Source organism: Sorex araneus, chromosome 3 (genome assembly GCF_027595985.1).
Source record: "Sorex araneus isolate mSorAra2 chromosome 3, mSorAra2.pri, whole genome shotgun sequence".
NCBI classification, from domain to species: Eukaryota; Metazoa; Chordata; class Mammalia; order Eulipotyphla; family Soricidae; genus Sorex; species Sorex araneus.
The window spans coordinates 159,960,204-159,985,768 of NC_073304.1; the positions used below are offsets into that span (position 1 = coordinate 159,960,204).

At 50.9% G+C, this 25,565-nt stretch overlaps 1 protein-coding gene across 9 annotated transcripts in view; it reads left to right on the forward strand.

Annotated features, from left to right (window-relative positions):
* KIRREL3 (kirre like nephrin family adhesion molecule 3) overlaps positions 1-25,565 on the forward strand; it is a 446,874-nt gene that overhangs the window by 25,521 nt on the left and 395,788 nt on the right. Inside the window, exon 1 of one of the 9 annotated variants that reach the window (XM_055133994.1) lies at positions 4,443-4,660. The exons of 7 other annotated variants lie outside the window; for them this stretch is intronic. Coding sequence is in view for 1 of the 2 variants with exons in the window: in XM_055133990.1 (XP_054989965.1) it covers positions 4,718-4,739 (22 nt within the window). In the remaining variant the exon portion in view is untranslated. Of the gene's footprint in view, positions 1-4,442; positions 4,740-25,565 lie in introns of those variants that run through there. One more of the 9 variants, XM_055133990.1, reaches the window with a different exon arrangement.

Here is a 25,565-nt window from a genome sequence, read left to right on the forward strand (position 1 = left end):
GTGTGCCAGGCGTGTGTGCCGGCTGCGTTCTCACACCTGCACTTTGCTGAAAGCAGACAGACGGGTCTGCTGCTCACTTTCCTTGCTCCAGTAACTCCCACTCCAAGGATTGCTGACTTAAAGGAACCTGATCCTGCCCCGACCCCTGTGCAGAAATAAAGACTCTCAAGGATGCCTCAAGGTCAGACAACAGTATGGAGAGAAAGCATCCTCCAAATCCCACATCTAGCTGTGGACTGCTGAGATGGTGCAGGCCACTTCTAATGATTGCAGGTGGATCATTATCCTCAGGTTATGACGGGCAAACTGGGGTGCTGAATGTGAGGCTTCGACAGCCCCCATAGGGTCAGGCTTCAGAAACCCACCTTGATTTTTTTTTTTTTCTCACTGATGGTTTTGCCTCCCAAGCATTGGGCTTTTTGTGACATGTCTCCAGTTTCATTTCTGGGATTTATGCCACCAGACAGGTAGATAATATATTCTACTCATAAATAGTCAAAATCCTCTAAGTAAGATTCTGCTTCTTAAAGGACAATAAAGAGACAGGGAGGAAGGCAAAGAGCTCTTAGGTAGAGGAGATAGACAATACATTATAGCAAAGAGTGAAAAACAATGTTTTGTCTTATATTTCAGTTCCAAAAATGACCTGAGCCCAGGACACTGGGAAGGAGGGAGATGAGGAATCCTGGAGCCAGGGGGCAGACCACCAGGTTACCAGAACCCTCTGTCTAGGTGCCCCTAAGACAATCCACTCCTAATGCAGAAGAATTTCTACTGTTCTTTGGATCTCACTGATTTGGAACTCAGCAAGAAACGTTTTCATGGAACTCGTGTTCAGATTAAAGTGGGTTCCTTAGCCCATTCACAAAATCATCCTCAACTAGGAATTTTGAAATGCTCTAAATTCATAGTTTTGCATACAATAGAAAACACTGCTGTCACAACACCTGTAAACTCACCAGTAAATCAATAATCAGGCAAACAAAGATATGATTGAACATACTCTGTCATTTTGTCCTTGGTTAAAATATTAAATTTCTTTAGAGGTCAGTAGATTGGTCCACCACAGACTTTCCTTGTCCCTTGAAATATTGCCAGAGTGCTTCGAAGGATTTTAGGTATCATTGGTACTTATTTATTTCTGCATCACTTTGTTTTCAGTCTGTGAATTTCCACCTGGTTGGCTCAGCACTGTCACTCAGTTTTGTGCTTTTCTATCAGTAATAATTAGAATAATGTCTTAGAGGCAATGGGAGAATGGAAGAGTGACAAAGAAAAAGGGTGAACTTCCTGGTAAACTTAGTTAAAATCAAGAAAAATAAAGAGGCAGCCCAAGAGAAATGTATACGAGTGTGGGAAATAGTGGTATTAACAGTTGTGACTAGTGAAAAGCAGGAAGAGCAATTTCTCAAATGTGTGTAATCCCAGAATATAATTCCAGGAGACTACGTTTCCAGATTCCACCTCTAGGTGGCGTTGTCAACGAAGGGTAGTTTGGCTGCTGGGCTCTTTGCCTCAAAGCTGCATTTCAGCCCAGTTTTCCTACCAAACATGTCTTAGCACAGATTCCTGGCATTAACACAAAGCATTCTTTGCTTCCCCCTCCTTGACTTTGCTGACAAGAAATACCAATCCCTCGTATGTATTTTGTTGGAGTATTTGGACCTTGGGCTGGAGCGATAGCACAGCAGGTAGGGCGTTTACCTTGCACATGGCCTACCCAGGTTCGATTCCTCTGTCCCTCTCGGAGAGCCCAGCAAGCTACTGAGAGTATCCCTCCCACACAGCAGAGCCTTGCAAACTACCCATAGTGTATTCAATATGCCAAAAACAGTAGCAACAAGTCTCACAATGGAGACGTTACTGGTGCCTCTTGAGCAAATCGATGAACAACGGGATGACAGTGATACAGTGATGCAGTGATTTGGACCTTGAAATGGTGCAGGTTCTGAGGAGTTTATGGTTGGAAGAAGTTGGAAGAGAAAAACATAGACAGCTGTCCTCACTCCTCCCCACCTCCACCCTTCAAGGGGACCCCGACGTGAGTGGGTCAGTTGCCTCCACTTGCCCATGTCCTTCCACGATGCAGGAGCAGCTAGATCAACACCGGGGCTGTCCCTCATCCTACTGCCTCTTCTCCACTCTCTCGGGTGGAATTCCCTTCCTGGGGACTGTCTTGTACACTATTCTGGGTACCGTCCTCCTCCCTCTGCCCCAGCTCACCTCACCCTGCTCACTCTTCCTGACTCTGCTTTCCTCAGTCTTCATGGGCGTTCCCAGCCCACCCAGCCCAGCTGTCCACCTTCCTGGAGCTGGCCACACCCTGCTGAATGCCCCGCCCCGGACATTTCCCCCATGGGGTCCTGCCTCAGTCCTTCTCTCTGGAAGGCCAGTGGCTTAGAAGGTGAAAGGAATCCCCCTTCAATGCTGAGCCCTGCCCTACTTACTCCCTCCAGTTCAGAACCAGCCCCACTGGTACCTCAGTGCCCTCTCGTCTCTGGGCCAAGCTTTGTCTTGATGGTTCTGGGTCTCCAGTGAGAGGCTGGAGAGCCCAGTTCTCTCCCTAGTTGTTTTCCTTAGGCCCCGCACCCTGAGCTCCCCCTCCCTATTCAACATCTATTCGGATTGTCGGACATGTGTGTGAGGCTGACAGGAGGCCCAGCCTCTGGCGACTATCCACCTTTGGTGCAGCCCAAGGAGATGATACCCTTCTCTAGGCTCACATGGCAATGCCAGCAGGCCACTGGCAGGAACGCTCCTTGTCTCTCGGCCGCTCTCTATCCTCAAGACCTCCTAAGCATCATGACAGGGGTCCCGAGAATCTGTTCCGCGGCCAGAGGGAGCGGGTGGGGTGGACGGCAGTCTTAGAAATGGGCCAAATCAATAAAGACAACAGCATGTGTGTCGTAGACCCACTTTCTTCGGGAGGAACTCGGCGCATTTAATAGGGTGCTTGTAAACAGGAGCGATTTGAATAGTTTCTCCGTACGCTGTTAACATTTATATGTGCCCCATTTCATCTGTAATCTGCTTTTACAAGGCACGAGTGAGCCTTTGATGGTAGCAATGAATGACCCAGACGGCTTCCCTCCCACATGTTCAGACGGAGCTGGAAATCGGGGCGGGGGGTGCATCGAAGGTATTCATCTCCATGAAAAAGTCCAAACACACAGACACGAATTGCTCCTCTCCATCCCGATGCATTAACTTTCCCTTCTCCTCCCTCCGTTTCTTGTGCCTCTTCCCCCATTACCGTGTTCTGGTTATTGCCCGCATCTGGAGCATGGCAGCTGTCCTGTAATGTGCAGGCTGCGGCGTGTAATTTGGAGAACTTGAATACAAATATCTGTTAATTAAAAAAAAATACAGAGGCATGTTTGTCAGCTTGTAATTATGTAAAGAAGAACACCAACTCCCAAACTAATTTAAAAAGCAAAATGAAAATAACTTTTTTTTTCCCGCGGCTTTCCAGATTCCAACAACTCTGCGTGTAAAGCTGTTAACTTGCTTTGCAGCATCCCAGAATCCTTTGCAGAGAGCAGCCAAGTTTCTTGGGAAGGGGTTGCAACAGATGGGCTAGGGGCAGAGGGCAGGTCTGGGCTTAGGGGGAAGTCTGAATTCTGTTACTGGCATGAACATGAGTTTAAGGCAGGACCCTGGACCTTGGTGCTGCAACCCTTTGGGCTGTCCCCTTCTTGGCTGTGATGGGCTGTTTCCTGTTTTGTCTTGAGGAGCCCCCAGTTGTCATCAGCAGTGGTATGTCTAGTCTCGTCAGTTGTCTTTAAGGAAAAGTGGGGAATTGCCCCCAGTTGAGAACTAGTGTTTATTTTCACACACACACACAAAAAGGCACCGGGGGCTGGTCTGCTGAAGATGGTTTCTGCCCCGCTGTGGATGGGGTGCTGCAGATGGCGCTTCAGAGCGGGGCTCTCACTCAGTTTTCGCACTCACTGTGATCCCAGCTCTGTAGTCACGTTGCTTTGCACAGGGTCTGGCTGGAAATCACTCAGGGCGTTGGGGATCGCAGGCAGTGGAGCAGCAGGTGCGGAGTGTGGGGCGTACCAGGGATCAGACTGGTCATCTCATGCTTGCAGGGCACTCGCTTCCGTAGAACGAGGGCTTTCTGCTGACCTGGTCCTCATCTGCCAGGTGCATCACTGTGAAGATGGAATGAGCCATGGGAATCGGAATCCAGAGGGAAGGGCGCAAAAAGACCCATTTCATTGCTATGGTGGCTCTTATTATTCTATAAGTTAGCTTTGGAGGGCTGGGGGGATGGCGGGACACCGGTTTTGCATGTGGGAGATCGTGTTCAAGTGCCAGCCTGGCATGATCGCTTGATCATCGCTGGGAGTGGCTCCCCGCAGACAGATGGCTTCTGTAGCGCTGGCAGGCAGTGCCCGGAACACACGCTCCGTGGGCACGCCTGCCTGAGAGCACCGGGGCTGGCTGGTGCCTAGCCCTGCTGCAGCACGCCCCAGCTGTGAGGGCCCCAGAACTGGTCTGTTCTTTGAAGTGGGCAGTGGGCTGGAGAAAGAGCAGCAGGAGACTGAAGGAGCTGAGCCCTGAGGAGAGGCTCGTTGAGAAAGAACGTGATTCACAGGCTCAGGAGGAATCGCTGAGCATCCCAGCCTCCCTTCCCGAAGACACGGGTGCGAAGGTGTGTGAGCTGTGCCCAGGAGCGCCGCTATGGAAGCCGCTCCAGGTGCAAAGATGCATGAGTTGCTCCAGCTGCCAAGGTATGTGTGCTGCGACGGGTGCAAAGGGACCTGAGCCATTGTGCGTCACTCAGGCGCAAAGGTACCTGAGCCCGAAGGTTCCTGAGCAGCTGCGGGGCCATGAGCACCCTCGGCATTGCAGACACTCCCAGTCCTGCTGTGGGTGAGCCCACAGGAAGGGAGTGAGTTGAGGAGAAACCTTGCTGGAGCCTTGTGAACTCAAGTATTCCGGGGCCCAGGGTTGGGGGGACGGCATGCTGCAGGACTCCCCATTTACTCCGCAGACTGCTGTGGGAGTGGCAGCGGTGGAGATCTCGGCATCAGAAAGGGGGCCGCGTGTCTGAGCATGGTTGCCTCGGTGAAGCTGCCAGGCAGCTGGCTCAGAAGGCGGTGTTGGTTCCCATTCACGAGTGAGCAAGCTGGATGCTCCCAGGCAGAGGAGGGCAGAGGGTGCAGGGGAGGGCAAGCAGTGCTGGACTTCGGCATCACAGAGACCAGGAAGCAGTTGTGACCGGACCCCAGAGGGGACGGGGCTGCCTCACCTGTGCAGGTGTCCCTGAGCCTGCTGTCAAAATTCCACTGTCATGGGAGGATTTAAGGGGTGAGAGTGAGGGAAGAGATGAGAGATGAAGAGAGGAGGCAGAACGGGGAGCCTGCCAGGTGGGATCACAGTGGGTGGAACTAGGCTTGTGAACCAGGCGGGGCTCCCCCTTAATGCAGAGTCCAGACGTCACGGTGACCTCAGAGAGCCCGCCTCAGCTCACCCTGGATATCTGTCCAAGTGAATGAGTTTCCTTTCCAAGCAGATGGAACCGGCATGCTCCTGCCCCCACCCTCCACCCCCTGCACACCCCCACCCCCTGGGTCCTTCCCTAGCATGGGTGTGAAGCTGATAATGGTATGGGGTTGGCCCGTGTTTGGGATTGTCTTTGTCTCTCTCCTCTCCATTAGCAGAGCTTGTTAAAGCCAGAAAATATTTAAAATTCAGTTTTGAGACAACAACAAAAAATAGTTAATTGGATGCATCCATACAGATGCCAATTACTTGCATATTGGTATGGGGGATGTTTGTCCATACCAAGAACCCCTGGACAAACCCAGGCACTGCTGAGACCTGGCGTCTGGGAACTGTTGTGCAGACAGAGTATCCATCCAGGTGTGCTGTCTCCGTCATCATCCATGCACTCTTCACTGCCATTGCTGTTATTGTTTTTATTTTTTATTATTTTGTCTCATAATACTTCTAGATTATGGTTTCTCATGGACATAATTCTAACACCACACTGTTCACCCATGTATCCATCTCCATCCCCCAAGGATGTTGACCAACTCTCACTCCCAGTTATATTGTGTGGATCAGTTACCCCCCACACCTGTTAAGTTGCCTTTAGATCTTTGTTGCTACCTTGATGTGTGTCTTTAAGTCCCACATATGAGAGAGGTCATTCTGTATCTGTGCCTTGCCTTCTGACTACACTCAGCATGATCTCTAAGTCTATATATGTTGCTGCAAATTGCATGATTTGGTTCTTTTTTGGAGCTGCATAGTATTCCATTGTTCATACAAGGACCGCAACTTCACTACTTAAGAATTGGGTGTTGTGGGGCCAGAGTGGTAGATGAGCAGGTAGAGCATTTGCCTTACACACAGCTGGCCCAGATTCAAACATGGCAGCCCATATGGTCCTCTGAGCCCATCAGGAGTGATCCCCAAGCATGAAGCTGAAAGTAAGCCCTGAGCACCACCAGGTGTTGCCTAAACAACAACAACAACAACAAATGGAAAGGAAAGGAAAGGAAAGGAAAGGAAAAGAGGAAAGGAAAGGAGAGGAGAGGAGAGGAGAGGAGAGGAGAGGAGAGGAGAGGAGAGGAGAGGAGAGGAGAGGAGAGGAGAGGAGAGGAGAGGAGAGGAGAGGAGAGGAGAGGAAAGGAAAGGAAAAAAGAACTGGATTGGGCGTTGGTTTGTGGAGATGACGCAGAGGACAGGGGCAAATACTTTGTCTGCAGATGTCCTGGCTTCCCTCCAGGACCTGGTGCAGGTGCAGTGAGGTAAAGAGAGGTGGCAGACTCGAGAGAGGAGCCTACACTTTCCTTATCACCCATCTGGGTTATCTTGGAGGTGCCTGGAGAATTTGGTCTAATAGGATCCGATCTGAGCACCTGCATGGCACAGACTTGGCACCTCCCCATCTCCACGGTGTTAAATGGTGCCCGAGTCCCACTTAATCTGGATGGCCCTGGCATTATTCCCCGCAATAGATAGCAAGCTAGAGTGAAGAATTGAACCTCCAGGGCAAGGGGGCATCAGCCCCAGTCTCTCCTTAGGGACTGTCTCCTCTGGGCCATGACCTGCCTTCACAGAAAGCGTTTGACCAAGGAGACCAAGAGTGAATCTCTTTATTTGGTAACAGTGAGGATAAAGAGGGAGAATTTCATGCCCTAGACAGAGCTCAGGCTTCTCTGGGGAGAGCCAAACGCATCCCAGAGACAGCTGCAGCAAAGTTCCCCAAGACGGAGCATTTGGGAAGGGCGCACGTCTCAGGCAGAGAGGAACCAGGTGACCCCCAAAGGGGAAATGCGCAGCCTCGTCTCCGTGAAGTCAGTTTTCATATGGTTGGCCACACTGCCTCCCAAGTGTGTTGGGAGCAAGGGGGGCTGTCTAGGAGATCTTGAAACTGCTGGCCATCTTCAACGTTCCTGCACGCCTTTGCTCCTGCCTGTGGGTCACTCCTTTTCCTAGGAGTTCCGAGGACTCTGGGGAGGAATTCTGCCTCTCAGAGGTTTTCCAGACTCCTGTATTTCCAAGACCTTCCTGCCCTGGGGCTGGTTTGAGTTCCAGATAGTCTCTTTCCCCAGTCCACATTACCAGGGCCCTCCCTCTGCCCACTGCAGTACTGCCTGGTTCCCAAACACTGCTCAGACTGACCCTCCCGGGAGTCAGGACTATATCCTCTCTGCTGCATAGCCCAGCCTGGGGCCGCCCCAGACACTATTGCATCAAAGTATTGAGAGTCATGGTTCAAAGGATAGAACCCCCCACCCTAAGCACCCCCATAAAGAAGCAGTACAACTGACCGAGTCCCACTTAAACTGCAGGAAATGGATGAACTCAGTGAGGTCATTTGAATTGAGTGGTTTCGCCTGGACCTTCCCTGACAGCCTTTGCCTAGGACCCTTGCAGCACTCCCAAGCCTCCATTGTCCCCGGCTCACCTTGCTTCCTGTGCTGCATCCCCCACGGCCCCAGGTAAACTATTGAACCTTCTCTTGGCTCTTCTGACCTGGCTGCTGGGTTTGGAGCTCGACACCGTCACCCCTCTGGCAAAGGACGGTGCCCTCTGTGAAGGCTGGGAAAGGCTTTGAGCACCAAGTGCTTAGTATTAATCTTGCTTCCCGTTGCCCTAGGCCATCTGATGAAAAGGCATCGCTTCATCTGGGTCCCAGCTAGCTCATTCTGGGAATCGAGTCTACTGAATACAGATATGTTTTTTGGGGGGGCGGGGTGGGGTGCAGGGAGTGTCTCTGGCAAGATTGACTTTGCCTCGGGGCAGATATTGACCTCCTGAGCCTTCATCAATATTTACCTCTCGGGTCAATAAATCTCAGTGTTGACCTTGGTAAAAAGTCAACATCCCCGCGGATCCTGAGGTCTTCTTCATCTGCGCTGCCAGTTGCCCGTCTGGCACTTGATTCTGTTCTAATAAATCCTTATTTGCAGGCGCTGATAACACCAGCTGTTGGCACGCTCTCGAGGGGGCTAGGGGCGGGGAGGGTATGTGGAGGGTGGTGGTGGGGGCACTCCAGGGTGCTCTGGGGTGTTATACAGAAACTCTGGATCTGGTTTTCACGGCTTTTCTCATGGGGAGGGCTTGGGGGGAGGCACGGAGCCTGCCAACTCCTGGTGGGGTCTGATCAATGAGACTCGGTGGTCCCTGCAGTCACTGAGTGTTTGAGATCTAACTGTGGGGTGGGGCAGGGGGTCTGGTCTCTACAGCCGGGCTTATGTCTACATGGATTGGATCTTCCTCCAAATCTGTTGATGGGAAGCTCTGAAGCCTGGCTTGCTGTGTGGAGCTGGGCTCCCAAACCCAGAGAAGCCGGGCTGATCCCAGGGACCGGGCAGGGTTCCGTGTGCTTCTCCACCATCCCGAGCACACACGCAGATTTAGACACTCAGGAGCTACTTTCATTGCAAGATTTGTGTTTATGTTTTTATTTTTTTTGGGCGGTGACCCCCAGCAGTGCTTGGGGGAGCCAGGACCACATTGGTGGTGCTTGAGGACTCTGTGGTTCTAGAGACCAAATTCAGGGCCTCAACTTCAGGAGTGCACTGCCTCACTGAACACTGTTTTAATTGGGCAGGGGCTAGGTGAGTCACACCTGGCGGTGCTCAGGGCTTACTCAGGAACCCCTCCTGGCAGGGCTCTGGGGACCATACAGTATGCCCAGGATCTAACCAAGACCTGCTGCTTGCAAATCAAGCACCTTAACCTGCTGTGCTATCTCTCCAGCTCCTGAATTATTTTTTTTCTTAAGAAGCAGTAGTACTGGGGTTGGAGCGACAGTACAGCAGGTAGGGCACTTGCCTTGCACACAGATACTTGGGTTTGATCACCAGCATCACATATGCTCCTTCGAGCACCTCCAGTAGTAAGGCCTGAGCACTGCTGGGTATGCCCCTCCCCCCCAAAAAAAAGGGGAAATAAAACCCAACAGTGCTAGACCCCTTGCCAGTGCTAGAGCCTGGCATTTGCCCGGGTTCCACAGCTGGGCACAACTCGCATGGGCTAAGAATACAGAAGCCTCATGCTCTGGAACTTTCTCTAAGGTGTGCCCCTCTTCCAGAGACATTCTCCTTTCCGTGCTTCCTACCCTTACCTGTTACCTGTACAATCTGCAGAGATACTGCCCGGGACATGCTGAGTGCCAGCGCCCTCTGCAGGCTGCTCCTGGGAAGGGCCTGAACTTTGTTGGCTGGGGCAGCTTCTTCACACTGTGTCCAGCACAGTGTCCCCCTGCGTCTCAGGCCCAGTCAGGGAATCTTCCTGCATGTAAGACACAGCAAACACGTTCCTAAGAGAAGGCGACTGTCGTGTGTGTGTGTGTGTGTGTGTGTGTGTGTGTGTGTGTGTGTGTGTGTGTGTGTGTGTGTGTGTGTGGTGGGGGAGACAATCTGCAAAAGGGAGCAGAGTGGCTGTGGAGTGCCAGATTGCCAGATCAATTGTGCGGCCTCTGTTCATAGTCTCTTGTCTTTGGGGGTTGGATTTAATTGCTTTGCATATAGATTCAAGTAGAGAGAACGGTTCATCACAAAGCATTTTGTCCTGGAATGTTGCACAGATAAACAGATTTCTAGAATAAATGTATGTAAAACTCAAAAACCTGTCTGATGCATCTTATGATAAATGAGACTTTTTTATATACCTTTCCCATTGATTTATTGGTTTTTAATGGGCCCATTTGCAAGCAGTAGTGTTTCCAAATTTCCAAGGATGGTGTGCATGTCTGTGTGTGCACTTGTGTGTGTGTGTGTGTGTGTGTGTGTGTGTGCCCACGTTTGCATGTTTGATAAGGGATGCCGGCAGTAGCAGTTCCTTTAAGGAAGTTAACTTTGTGTGTGTCTGTGTGTGTGCACTTGTGTGTGTGTGTGTGTGTGTGTGTGCCCGGATTTGCATGTCTGATAAGGGATGCCCGCAGTAGCAGTTCCTTTTAGGAAGCTAACTCTTGGAAGGCTGGATTCCTCCGACAGCTGACCCTCTTGTCTCTTGTTTTGTGTCTGTCTAGCCAGTAACTCAGCTTTTTTTTCCGTGTCTGTTGATGTTTCCCACTAGTTGAGAGAAATGCAGTGAGAAGTGAATGCCAGGCGGAGGCGGAGTGGGGGCCAGGTCTTTGGGCCGAGCCCCGCTCTGGGACTCCACTGTCTGCAGTTCTCTGGCTCACTTAGCTCCCGTCCAGCCTCGTGTGATGTCCTGGGTCCTCTGTTTGCCCAGGAGCCAGCTCAGCAGTCTGCTCTCTGGACACTTAGTGACTGCCTGGAACCGCAATTCAAATCCGATCCATCTTGATGAGTGTGATTAATGGAGCTGCAGGAGTTTCGCATGTGGCAGGGCCCTGGACTCCCGGCCTTCGGTGGCGGCAGCGTGAGCTGGGAGAGCTTGAAACACACCCCAGGGCCTCTTTGCAAAGATTGGGTTTGTCTCTGTGTCTCCAGCTTGCTTTATCTGAAATGGTAAACAAAAACAACGCAGGCCTCTCCTACCCCGTGGGGGTCGTTAGGCTCTTAGCGCGCCTCCTCCGAAGATAACTGCCTGCTTCAGTTTTTCTCACTTCAGATTTGTTCTAGGAGAATGAGGCTTTTATGTATTTCTGGCAAATATGTTCACTTTTTTCTAATTCTTCTGTTCCTTTATGGAATGAAGGTCTTCTCAGTGGTTGTCTTTTTCCATACTCCCCCAGGACCTTCCTCCCTTCCCTCCTCCCTCCCTCCCCTCCCTCCCTCCCTCCCTCCCTCCCTCCCTCCCTCCCTCCCTCCCTCCCTCCCTCCCTTCCTTCCTTCCTTCCTTCCTTCCTTCCTTCCTTCCTTCCTTCCTTCCTTCCTTCCTTCCTTCCTCCTTCCTTCCTTCCTTCCTTCCTTCCTTCCTTCCTTCCTTCCTTCCTTCCTTCCTTCCTTCCTTCCTTCCTTCCTTTCTTCATCCTTTCCTCCCTTCCTCCTTACACTAGCACTGTATTAAGTATCTGAGAGTTACCAAGCATTTTTCTGGAAACTAAGGGAGAGAGAAATGACTAAATCAGGAGGATATCTGCAGAGGACAAAATATGTGCCATGCTCTGCCCACCTCGAGGTAATTTTTCACCCATCACTCCCTTGGAGTATCCTGGGGACCCCAGGGAGTTTCATGCAGTCCACTTAGGACCTGGGCACCCTGAGGACTTCCCCGCTTCCCGTCTTCTGTCCTGGTGCCTGACGAATGATCACAAGTATGTAATTCTTCCTTCTCCTCCGGCCTCTCCAATGTCCTGCCGTTTTATCTTTTACCTGTACACCGTGACTCCCAGAAGGGCCTGTTCATGGTAGTTAAGTGCTGGCACTGCACTCTCCATGCCTTAGCTCCTTGAACTCTCCCAGCAAACTCCCTGTGGCACCCTGAGGAGTTGCAGGAGTGTGGAGCCGGTCCCAGCTGCTCTGGTAAACAGCGAAGCAGCACAAAGAAGCTGCCTCACACCCATGACTCTGCCCGTTCTCCAGGTGAGGGGCAGCTCTTGTCCAGATCCAACTGCCAGGGAGCACAGTGCTAGCTCCATACTGGGTCTGCAGACCAACCTGGACCTCGTGATCCCCCTCACTGCCTTCTCCTGGAAAGAAAGGCTGCACCCAGAACCCCCCTCCTCACGGGGCTCACATTAACCCAGAAGCACAGAGCAGGACTGAGAACTGCATGCACTCTGGACCCCTGCTTCTCAGAAAGTTCTCGGCCCCATCTCAGAGAGTAGGAGATGCATCGCCACCACTTTTCCCTGTATCCCTTCTCTCTCAGACTCAGAAAGGCCTCACTGACAGTGTGGGCCGAGCACCCAGTGAGATGGATCTGAGCACTCACTGCCCCTGGCCAGCCTTCTGCAAGTTTTTGTAATTAAAAAAGAATTAACACTGGGGCTGAAGTGATAGAGCAGCAGGGAGGGCATTTGCTCTGCACGTGGCTGACCTGGGTTCAATCCTTGGCATCCCATGTGATCCCTCAAAACCACTGCCAGGAGTGGTTCCTGAGTGCAGAGCCAGGAGTAACCCCCAAGCATTGCCGGATGTGACCCAAAACAAAACAAAACAAAACAAAACAAAACAAAAAAACCACCAAAAACCAAACCAAACAAACAAACAAAAACCTTCTAGCATTTGACAGTTCATCTCTGACTTGAAATTCAGAGTTCAAGTTCATTCTAGGCCATTGCTCTTCAACCACCAGTCCACAGATGTAGAGAAGTGGACCATCACTGGCCTCTGGCCTGAGTTAGAACTGCTGGAGTGTGGGCCCTTGGCAGGCCAGGAGAGAATTACAGAAGGCTGCTCTTTTTTATTTTTAATTTAATGTAGGAATACTGCTACCTTCTCAGCCATTGATTAAGCGATTGAATTGGGGATGAACTCCACCAGAAGGCTGCTCTTGCCCCTGTGTCACCCCTGGACATCTCCCTGGCTGGTCTGTGCCAGGAAGACTCCATCCAGAGAAGGGACAGTCATGTCCGAGAGGGGCGTTCCATCGCCCAACGGATTTGCGGGCCTGAGCTGTGTTCCCCGCCACCTGCGGCCCCGTCAGATGTGGGCCAGGAGGAGGAAGGAGAAGTGGGAGCCACCGGCTGGAGGGGGCACGGCCAGGCTGGGGGTTTCTCCCCAGGCGGGGCCCTACGAAGCCACAGTGGCCCAGGGTCTGCCACTCTGGGGTTCCTGAGGGCACAGTGGGGAGACACAGGGCGTGAGTCCCTCTACTCAAGAGACTCTAACGTGGGGAGGCAGATGGAGTCAACTCGTTAGAGTGGGTTCAAAGCCTCCTCCTCCAGGTCGAGGGGTGCAGAAACTGCCTTTCCCCCTGCCCCCACCAGGAGGGCCTGTCAGACCACGGACTGGCTCAGCTGCAAGTGTGGAAAGTGCTAGAAGATCTTGGGTGCAGAGGCACTGGGCTGGAGCCTGGCATTGTGGCTTTGTATTCTGCCTAATGGGAAAAGCGGAGCACTCGGATATTTCCAAAGTGCAATTTGTTCTAATGGGTAGGCCCGACGGTGACGTGCGAGAAGAGGCAGGAAAAAAAAAATAAATTAAACAAATTAATGACTGTGACACATTCCCGGGGGAGCCCCCTCCCCGTGCCTGCCCCTTGCAGGAAGATCAGCATTTTTATGGCGCTCACGCCTCCTCGGGCAGCCGCTTCTTCCAGGGTGTTTTCGAAGAAAACTTTCCCCGCCAGCCGTTCGCTTTAGCCCAATAAGCACAGTTGCTAATTTTCTCTCATTTGGAGTGCCCCCCCTGGAACCATATGCCATTAAAATGCTTAGGCATGTGGAAATGCACTGATGAAGATATGAGGAGACAGGGAGCTTCAGACGAGGAGAGACTTTGTCAGATGGAATGACTCTGACACAGGAGCCACTAACCAGAAGAGAAAGATCCCACCACAGGAGGGTGAGGCGGGCAGGCGCCCCAAGCAGGGGGTGGCCAGGAGGCCTCAGGGCTGCACTAGCTCCCAGCAAGAGCTGGTTGGCGGAGGGCAGGGAGCAGTGAGTGAGTGAGTGAGTGATGGAGCGAGTAACTGCATGAGTGAGTGAGTGAGTGAGTGAGTGAGTGAGTGAGTGAGTGAGTGAGTGAGTGAGTGAGTGAGTGAGTGAGTGACTGCATGAGTGACTGGGTGGCTGAGTGAGTTACTGAGTGAGTGAGTGAGTGATGGAGCAAGTGACTGCATGAGTGACTGAGTGAGAGAGTGAGTAAGTGACTGTGTGAGTGACTGCATGAGTGACTGAGAGTGAGTGAGTGACTGTGTGAGTTATTGTGTGAGTAACTGCATGAGTGACTGAGTGAGTGAGTGAGTGAGTGTGTGAGTGACTGCATGGGTGACTGAAAGAGTGAGTGTGTGAGTGATTGTGTGAGTGACTGAGTGAGTGAGTGAGTGAGTGTGTGAGTGACTGCATGGGTGACTGAAAGAGTGAGTGTGTGAGTGATTGTGTGAGTGACTGAGTGAGTGACTGACTAAGTGACTGTATGAGTGACTGAGTGGCTCATTGAGTGAATGACTGAATGAAAGAACAAAGAATGAGCACAGGTGAGTGATGAAGTCGAGAGGTGGTTCGAAGTCTGTGAGGTAGCCACAGAGGGGTGCTGGCCAGACAAACAGGAATGCAATGGCGTTCAGTGACAGGACATCAGTGTGTTTCTCATATGGATGCTTGGTCTCTTGCCCCTCTGAGGCACTATGGACCCATCCTCCTGTGTCCCCTCCTCAGAACTTTTCGCCCTTTGCCTTTGTTGGCACAGCTGTCAACCCATGCTTCCAGGGCAATAGTTAAGGGCACACGATGGCACTAGCCAGCCAGATTTGAAACCATCAGAGTGGGGAGCTCAGAGCCCAGCACGGCCACTGTGCTTTTTTCTTATAGCCAAATAGTATTCCATGGGGTACATATCCCACAGCTTCTTTATCCGGTCATCTATTCTCAGACACTCAGATTGTTTCCAGATCTCAGTTTCTGTGAACAGTGCTACGGTGAACATAGGAGTGCATATGTTTTTGAAAGTGTTTCTTTGGGCCCTTGGGGTAGATGCCCAGAGGATTCCTCCATTCCTCACCCCCCAGCAGCTGTCCCAGTGTGAAACCCCACCAGCCAGCCAGGTGCAAGGTTCTCCTTCACTGCCTCCTTCCCAGCACTGTCTTTTTAGTAGTAACAGTCATTTGTACAGACATGAGGTGGTAACTCCTTTTGGCTTAATTTACATTTCCTTAGTGCGAGTGATGTCCAGCATCTTTGCCTGGACCTGTTGACCCTTTGTCTATCAGCTTAGAAGAGAGGTCTATTCAGTGCTCTTGACCCATTTTTCATTTGTTTTGGATGTATTGCTTGTCAGTGACCTTCTACTTGGAGCACAGTGCCTTTGTTTGTGCAGACTTGCCTTTGGACTCTGATGGTGTGTCTCAGAGTATGCGTGGACCCTCCATACATGGACAAGCCCCCCTTCTCTCCTCATCTTGCCCCCTTGAGACTCCTGGTCTTGGACAGTGTCTCCCTTGGCCGTGAACCTTTTACAGGGCTCTGCTCCGAACCATTTGGATCTCCGTCCACTCCTCCATGTGTCCAGCCCGTGCCTGCTCACTTGTCCAGCCTCTGTAGAGCCCAGTACAGAACAGGCTGAGTTTCTTTTCTGCCCTGTGACCTCCAATGTTCTGGAAAGGCTGCTCCTTCAAGGACGCCATCATTCCAGAGGCGGGAAGTTCAAGATCAGCATGCCAGCCCAGTTGGATGAAGGTCCTTTCTGGGCCACCCGCTGCCAACCTCTGACTGCGCGCTCGGGGTGAAAAGGCTTGCTGGCTCGCACACCTCATTGAGCCTCCATGCTGTAACTGTGCTCGCTCAGTGTAGATGCTGTGTGGCTCCGTGCGTCAGAGCTGCTCCTGACGTTCATGTGGGATGAACACGTGGTGGAAGGAAGGGGCCGAGTGCACAAAGAGGCTCGCAGGCCCCCTGCCTGCCCTCCGGGCTCATGTAGGACCAACCCCCAATCTTCACACACAGGGAAGGAGGGATCGTTCCAGGGTCCACGAGCAGCCAGGGCATTTCCTGCAAATCGCTCTCCTCTGCGCGGGTAAGTAAATCTGTTAATGCTCTCCAACCTCCCCCCCCTTAGTTGGGGAGCCCAGTGTATTAATTAAAAACTGCGGGCAGCTCCAAGTACCTCCAGAACAAGGATTAAGCCAGCTTTCTGCCAATTGCTTTCAAAGTGATTGCTGTTTGCTAGAGGAATGCTTGCTTTTGGGGTTGAAGCAAACTCACTCTTTACTTTTCAGTTCCCTCAGTGACCTCATTACCCTCCTCTCCTCTTCCTCTGGTTCTGGCTGCAAACCCAGGGCAGCAGCAAGGACCTAGGGAAAATCTCATGCCCCCACACGCTAGGCTGGGGTGGCAAGCAGGCCACTCTCCAGTGCTCGGCCACGTCTCAGGTTGGGCATCATATGTGAGGCACCTCAATCAAGCATGTTTGGGCCGGTGGGTGACAGGGAAAGCCAAAGGCTGCACCAGCTCCTGCTCCTGTGTTCGTTCCCAGAGAGATGGGACTCTCCAGGAGGGGTGTGTCTGGCTCCTAGAAGAAATAACTTGTTGGGGCACATTCAGAGTGTTTGTTTCTCGGAGGAGAGGACACCTGTGGGGTCAGCTCTCCCCTACTGCCTGGGGAAGGAACCGCCCTCAAGAGCCCATGGGTTGGCCTCTGGGGGCCTTCCTGGGTAGAAACAGTCCTTGCAAACCCGCTGTCTTAGGAGGTTTCAGTAGATTTGGGGAGATGGGCTTCCTCCCCACTAGTGAGTGGAGGGGTCCTGGGTGGCGGAAGGAGAGAGGAAGGAGAGCACAAAGAAAGCCGGGCTCAGTGAAGCCTCTCAGAGCCCCCTGAGGATTGGTAATTTTCAGATCTTCATGTTATCAGCTAAAATAATAAGTAAATCAGTGAGTTCGCCATTGAAGTGAAAAATAATCAATCAGCTACCATAGCGCAAAATATGTTCAACTCAACTCTAATAGAGTTATAAAATCCAATGCCAAAAGACTGGTTCTGCTTTGAGAGGCGAATCGGGGCATCTCAAAACCTCTCCTGTCTTCCCCGGGTGCCAGTGTGGCTAGAGTGGTGGCTTCAGGGCCCCAGCTGCCTCCCTCTGGGGACCTGGGGAAATGACAAAAGAGAAAATAAGCAATCATGGTCCACAGTGCATGGGACTGCACGTACATGCACCCATATGTACACACATAGACATACTGCACACATGCCTCTGCGCACAGGTTTACACAATTATATGCACGCACGCACGCGCGCACACACGCACATACACTCATACACACATACCCCACATCTTGTGTTTAGACCAGTCCACCAATGTTTCTGGGAAACCAGGGCTCAGCAGAGACTAAGGAGCAGCAAAAATTGAAATCAGGAGACCATAGATAAGCCAGAGGCAGGCAGAAGAAAACCCAGGCAACCAATAATGCTAGGGAAAAGTCACTGCAGAATTGATATAAAAGCAGTACATCAGATCAGCTACAGGTGTCCCAGAGAGGCAGAAACCATGGAGTCTCTGCTGGCCTACAGTTTCAAGGGTGCAACTTCCTCACTGTGAGAAAATAGGAGCCAACTTGGTTCCTTTCTGTCCACAATTTTGATGTTGTTCTGCTCTCATGTCCAGTGCTCGGGGGAGCCTATTCTCAATTGTGTATGTGACTCACATGCATGAGTGTTTGTATGAACATGTGTTCGTGCATATATTTGTAGACACATGTATTTAGCGTGCGTTTTATCTTTGATCTCTTCCACTGGCTTGCTTGAGTCATTTGCTCTGCATCTTGCTTGAGTCATTTGCTCTGAACACCCTCCTGCTTCCCTTCACCCCTTCACACCAGACGTCCATCTAGATTGCCCCGATGAATGTTGACCCCCTGGTCCCTGGCTGGCTTTGATATAGCCCAGTTTTCCCTCTGGCTTCCCTTTTCTTCCATAAGTTGCTTCTCTGCTGGGACAGAATTTTTGTTGTTGTTGTTTTGCTACCAACATCAGTAGGGGGGAGAGGAAGGGCAGGGAACATTGGGCAGATCCCGTGACCTCCTGCAGGTTGATTGGAGCTATTGGTTTATGGCTCCTCCTTCCTCCCAGCACTCAGAGGCTGAGTATTCCCTCTGGTTGATCTGGCCCTGGAGTGACATGATTGGTACCAGGTGTGGTGTGTCTTTGGAGATGGGAAAGGAGCAGATGAGTGTTCGTCCTTGGGACCTCAGCCTCCAAACTTCGTGCCCTAACACAGTCACCCTTTACTGTTGAGGGGCTCTGAGGCACTTCCTAAGGAGAAAGCATCTCCCCCATGGCAGACACCCCAGAATTCTTTTCTTCTGCCCCAAACTCACGCTTGTCGGTAAGGCACCGTTGAGCAGCAGCTTCTCTCTGTTCTGTGGTGAGCCAGATGCTCAGGGCAATAAACTGGAAAATGTGAGACATGCCTTCTGCCCCTCTAAAGCTTGTGCTCTAATTAAAAATATCCAAACTATGAGAGTCCATTATCAGAGCACTTCTGCTAATGCACCCTCCTTGCTTTATTTTTTTTTTAAGACACAGGTTTCTAGACTGTTAGATCTTTTTTGTTTGTTTTGTTTGGGGGCCACACTTAGCTGTGCTCGGAGCTTACTCATGGCTCTGCTCTCAGGATTCACTTCTGGTAGGGCTTGGAGGACCATCTGCAGTGCTGAAGATTGGACTCAGGTTGGATGTTGGCAAGTCAAATGACCTGCCCCCTGTACTACCTCTCCAGCCCCAGAATTGTCAGATCTTTTCATGTCCTTCTGGCTTCTCTTAAATTTGGTATGAACCAGCTTCAAACTGTGCCCTTGACATCCCATTAGTCATCAGATATCTCACTTCTTCTTGTGAGAAGTATTCAGAATCTATCTATAGAAGGAGCAGGCTTCCTTCTTATGCTGAGGGCCTATGTTTATTGTCACACTCATGTTTCTTATTCAAAAAAAGAGTGACTCTATTTAAGCTTGAAGATCAGCTGTCCAAGTAAGATACCTCTTTTCTCAAAGGAAGACAACTTCCTGTTTTCTGTTTCTGTGAAACGTACCCATCCTTCAGTGCCCAATTGAGACATAGCTGCACCTGCAGCTTCCACAGCCAGCTCGAACAGGGAAAACTTCTCTGATCTTAACTGGGAGAGAAGGTTCAAGTCAGGGCCTAGAGAGCGAACATGTCTGTCCACACATATCCCAGCACCAGGTGACTGGGAACATAATTCTAGAACTTTCTCAAAGGCAATTAGAAGGAAGACACATAGTATTGCACTTGACCACACTTGTCTTGGCCACCTAGAGGCAGACTTCTGGAATTGAGCACTTACCTTCCCACTTCTGTCACCTCTGGGTAAGTAGCAGATAGGAACCCTTGGCAAGCCGGACTGGTTTCAGTAGCTCCTTTTTATTTGGGAGGGTCCATCTTTGTGCCCCAAGAGATCTTTCAGCCCAAATCGGCATCGATGGCTTGTCTACCAAGGACTGTAGGTGCTCAGTGCAAAACTTTAGCAGCTCAGTGCAAGCTCCTAGTAACCACTGCTGGCACACTGGCAACATCAGAATGGAGCAGAGTGGTGGCTCTTCATGATGGTGGTTCTTCACCTCCACCCCATCTGTGCAATGGGAGATATGAAAAGCATGCCAGCCTTGATGAGCTCCAGCCGTCAAAGGCAGCTGCAGCTGCAATTGAGACAAAGGAAGATGTACTACGTGAAGCAGGACGGTATGATCTCTCGTAACACAAGTTTGAGTCAATACAGGAAGTAGAAGTTAGAGTGAAAGCCAGGAGGAAGGTGTCCCTGTGAGGGGACTGGCTGGTTAGAGTGGAGCATCCATAGGACTTGAAATTACTTAGGTAGATGGGGACAGATTCTGAAAGATCTAACCATCCATCAGGAGAGATTATACTTGCTGTTTGGGATGTGGGGTGTCTTTGTCTGTGCTAAAGCTGGAAAGTGATCTCATGCTTCGGCTTACATAAATTATGAAGCAAGAAGGAGAAAAGCCAAATGTCTTCAGTTCCTCTTGGGCCTGTTGCCGGCTTTCTCTTATACCCCCAACACATCGACATGTGCAGATTTTCCTGGGTTATTTATTTTGGTTTCAATGTACACAGTGGAGAACTCGATGGGAGCTTGGCTGGATGCTTCAGAGAACAGGGCTGTGTTGTGTATGCATCTGTTGATGCAACTGGTACCCAGACCATCTGTGGGTGGTTCCTGCCATTCTTAGCAGCCCTCCTCTCCTGCAGAATGAAGGCCCCTCCACTGAGTCATGTGGTGGTGGCCACTGAATGTTATTTTCAGAATGTGTCCTCAATACCAAGGGCGTCCCACTCATTCTGCAGGAGAGTGCCTCTGGCGCAGAGCATTCCTGTTTGCTTCTCGGACCACAACTGTCCATTGTCACAGGATGAATAGGGAAATGCTCAGCCTTTGATCTCCAAGGGTGGGCGCATCCAGGGAAGGCGCTAAGCAGTCTGTCTGAGTCTGAGTCTGAAGTACGCCTTTGTGTCACGCCACACGAAGATGCATGTACATCACCATCTCTGTCATTGGCAGAGAATTAGAAGCAAACAATGGAGGAACAGGAAAGGACCTGACAGCCAACTGCCCACCCCCCACCCCCGGTCACAGAACCTCCCCTGGTAACAGACCTGATTCTCTCTCGCCTCTCCTCCCCAGAGATGTACCTCCTCCCTGAGAGCTTCCACTCATGGTGCCCAGCAAGTCCACCGCAGACAGGGCTCTGCGGGCAAGACTGAGCTGCTGGCCTCCAATACCCACTCAGAGTTGTACATGCACGCCTAGCAAATACATGTCTAGGAATGGATCGAAGGCTATCAATCCGTCACTCAATCGATGTGTATTCTTCTCCATGCCTGGTAGTGCAATGAAAGAATCGACGCCAATGTAGTGAACCATGAGTAGCAGAGGCTTTAAACACTTGCCTTGTGCCTCTCTTCTGAGACGCTCACGCATGTGGCCTCATTGGCTGTTCCCTCAGCCCTGCTGTCTTGTGTTTGTAAGCTGCAGGATTGAGGACTCTGTGGATACTGCAGAGGTTTGGAGGATCAGATTGGAATCGGGCGGGGGGGGGGGTCTCTCCTCAACACCCCCTTCACTGGCTTCTCAGTTACTGTCCACTTCTGATCTCTTGCCTTCTTGGATTTGAGCCAACAGCATGGCCCTGCCCCCACCACACACCATTGTACTTTTCCAACAACTCAGTCACTCGCTTCTTACCCTTGTCCAGGCAAATAAAGCACCCTGAGGAAGTAGTTTCTAGGGAGGAGCCCTGAAGAAAGGGGGGAGGTTTTGAACAAAAATCTGATGCGGGGCCGGAGTGATAGCATAGTGGGTAGGGCATTTGCCTTGCGCACGATTGACCCAGGTTCGATTCCCATAATCCCATATGGTCTCCCAAGCACCGCCAGGAGTAATTCCTAAGTGCAGAGCCAGGAGTAACCCCTGTGCATTACCGGGTGTGACCTAAAAAGAAAAAATATCTGATGAAACAGAACCCCAGAGTGTTTTACATGCCTGTGAATGCTTGATTGATTTTGCTGGTTTTGTTCTGGGTAACCTGAGATCCCATTTTTAATCTCTCAATCCTAGGGAAGAACCTTAGTGTGTCAGGATATGGGATTGGGGCTGTGAACCAGGACCCCTGAGTACTGCCTCTTTCTCCTCCAGTTTTCCCAGCTTCCAGCACCTGGACTGCTCAGGGCTTAGCAACACAATGGTTAGAAGAGGATATAGGTTGTGAGCTCTTGATCATACTGAGATTCTTTGTGCAGGGCACAGCTTCCCACTGGAGTTAACTAACTTCCTTCCTCCCTCCCTCCCTCCCTTCCTCCCTTCCTTCCTTCCTCCCTCCCTTCCTTCCTTCCTTCCTTCCTTCCTTCCTTCCTTCCTTCCTTCCTTCCTTCCTTCCTTCCTTCCTTCCCTTCCTTTCCCTTCCCACCTCACCGCCTTCCCTCCTTCCTTCCTTTCTTGCTTCCTCCCTCCCTTTCCCTTCCCACCTTCCTTTCCCTTCCCTCCTTCCCTCTCTCCCTCTCTCTTTCCTTTCCTTTCTTCCTTGCTTTCTTCCTTTCTCCTTGCCTCCCTTCCTCCCTCTCTTCCTTCCTATCATCCTCACTCCCTCCCTCCTTGCTTCCTCTGTTTTTTTGGGTGATACTTGGGACTTATTCCTGCTTCTGTGTGTAGTGATCACTCCTGGTGGTGATCAGAGAACCATATGTGGTGCCAGGTTTGACCACTTGTGAGACAAGTGCCTCACCTCTGTACTAACCAGTCCTGCCAGAGAATTTTTCTTAGGCCATTCTTGAAACTTGAACAATTCATGATTTTATACATATATTTTTGTTGTTGTAATGATCAAATACAATTTCAGTAATATGGAATTGGTTTCTTACTAAACCAAAGGAGAAAGATCTCAAGCGTGGTAGGTATTATACTTTAAGTTGATTACAAAAAGCATTTATTGAAGGTTAAGCATGAGGCAATGGATAGAAAATCAATTACACGGTGGTTAAACATCCAATAATATGTGTTTTTAATGAACAAATTATATTTAACACCTCTTATGAAATAATGAGCTATGTAGGAATTCGAGTGGCCACATAGCAGTAGGTGCTCTTGAGGGCCAGGCGCCATCTTCAGAACATTTCACATCTCCCTGGTGGGTGAGGCCTGTGGCTCCCCCTCTCCCAGCTGCATTTAGCTCCCAAGTGTACCCATGGACACTGGGCTCAAAGGTAGCAAGCATACCAGATTGGTCTGAAAGAACTGGTCATTCTTTTCTTTTGAAGAGCTTGTGAAGACAGTGCCGGCACAAGGAAGTCAACTTCCCCAGCTTTCTCTTTGTCATGCGAAGGACCATGGACTCCTCTCAGACCTATCTTGGGTCCTAGTCCATCTCTCCATGGCCTCCATGTTGTCTGCCGCATGATAAGAAGAGCCTGTGGCGGAACTTTCTCTGTAATTGGGCTTGGCCTGTGCCATGTCCACGGCCAACTCTGCTCTAGCCTGGCTCTTCCTTGCATGAGCCGAGCAGGTCAAGTGGGGTGTCCAGTGAAGAAGGGGCCACCCAGGTTCCAATTCTGTCAAGATATCCAGGCTCCCAGCATTGTTGAGCGTTGTTCTGGAACTGCCTCGGGACGTGGCTGCTCTGGCTTTTTGGTTTCCAAAGGAGCTTTGATTTCCAAAGGAGCTTTCAGGTGGCCTTGGAAAGCTCACAGTGGGAGAGTCCTTTGCTTGTGCTGATTCACAGATCCTTCACAGAGCTAGAGGCGAGGGGAAGGAGAGAGAAGAGAGTGGAAGGCGAGGAGGAAATGGCAGTATTTGGGTGGCAAGTGGAAGCAATGGAGGAAGGAGAACAGACGTGGTTGTGTCATGGGCAGAGAGCCCCTTCGGAGAAGGAGCGCTCAAGGCTGGTGAGCTGAGTGTGTACAAAACAAGAGGCACCGGTCAGCTCTGACCACGGTGGTTTGGGCCGACTTCATGAAGACCATAGAACCAAATTGCGTATGCTAAGATAGCTAGCAGAAACTTGTGTTTGAGCACTCAGAAGACTAGATTTCTAGCTCTTTCTGCATGTGATATGACTACGGAGTGCATTTAATACCTCTACTAGTGGACATGCAGTATTTGTGTAGTTGTATATTCCAGGAACCTGTCATACCCTAGTTACATGAACAATAGTGGAATGGTGAACATGTCATGACATTCACCTTCTGTGCTTATGGACACAAATATGGGCAAATGCCCTTTGAGAACATGTAATGTCTTCCCTGATGCATCATAAAAATCGATGATAGCAATCATTATGATTGCACCCATCATTAGGATATGGAATCATTAGGATATGTTTTCTCTAACCACTTCATCTTCTAAGCAATGCCCTGCCCATTATGGATATTGGGACATACTTATGAACTCTTGTAGTGACTGACATAAAATGTGTTCAGAAGGTCTGTTAAGTTAGTGGAGCAATTCATTTGTAGAATTTTAGAGTGGCCTTAGCATCATCTTGTGGAGCCTATAGATGTCAAAGATCAGCCTGTAAATCCTTTTCTGATTACATGTAAAGAAGGCAAACAGAAAAGCATGTCAGAAATGACAGAAGCGTCAGAGCATCAGAGAGGTGACATTATTTGGGCTCAGTAGGCCAGAACTTAAAGAACCCCCCCAGAGCTCCAGACCATGTTTGTGTCTTTTAAGAGCATCCGTGACCCCCTGCGGGGGGGGGGGGGGCTGGACAGGTGCAGAGCCTGGAGATCACACTCCAAGGTGCAACTTCTAATTTTGTTCTGGTCCTCTCCAGGACCTCTGGCTACTGTTCTAGGGCACTTCTGGACCCCATTTGAGAAGTGAGATGGTCCTGGAAGTTTTCTAGCATCTGCTCAGGAGCTGAGCATTGGGGGGGAAGCATCTAGCGGTGGTCACCGTAGCTCAGGCCCTTAGCCTTGGGGCTAGGAATGGCTCATCTTCTCCTCAGCTGCACATCTGAACCTTCTAAAACCGATGATGTTTTGGGGAGTCAGGGGTCTTTTCTTGGGAGAAAATGTGTTGTGGAGGCCACTGGAACAAGAAGCGAGAGGTTCTATTTCTCCTCTGGACTCCACTGCAGGGGTGGCTAGTGACAAGTCCATATGACAAGTGCTCAATATGTGGCTGATGAATGAATGCAACTGCCCATGAAGGATGGAGTTATAGAGCTTAAAAGGGTCCTTAATGGACCTTCAGTGATGGGTAAGACCAATATCCTCGCCATCTGTAATCTCAACAAGGCAGCTCTGCAAGTGCTCGGGGTTCAGGAAAGGGCAGGATGGAAATCACCAGCATGCTCCCTCCCTCGCTCACTGCCGGTGCACTGTGGGGGCTGGCCTGCCTGGCCTGCCTCTCACTCAGAGCCTCTATCTGCCGTTGGAAGATGGAGGGGGGAGAGTGAGGTTCCTGAGTCCACTGGGGTTCAGGTGGAAGCTCACCTCCTCCCTGGAAACCAACCTGAGATCTGCATCTCAACAGTCTGGGGGAACAGACCCAAAGATGGGGCCAGTGACAAGGTCAGGTGGAGAAGGTGCTATAAGAGTTTCCTGGGCCATGGTCCTGGAAACTCTGAAGACAGGAAAGTGTGGTGGACTGGGTGGACCTGGGGAGGCAGCTCACATGGGCTGGCATGTGCTTGGAATACCTGACTTGATCCCCTGCACCCCACAGTCTCCCCCTCACCACCAGGTATGGCCCCTGAATCAGAATAAAGGACCAGGGTGGTGGGCTCTCTGGGAGGAAACAAGGAGGCCCCCTGCCTGGCCAGAGAGGACAGGACGGGCAGGCCAGGGTGGAGCCATCAAATGATACTTGCGCCCCACATTGCTGATTTGTAGCTGAACAGTTTGCAGGCATGGAGACCCCCGGGAAGGATGGCGATGGTTTTGTCATTACAAAAATTGCTCCGGACAGCCACTCTGGGGGGCTGTGAGAGAGCACGTCCCGAGAATCTGCAAACGCGTCAAAGTAGTTTTGTCACCGCGCAAGCAAACGCAAAG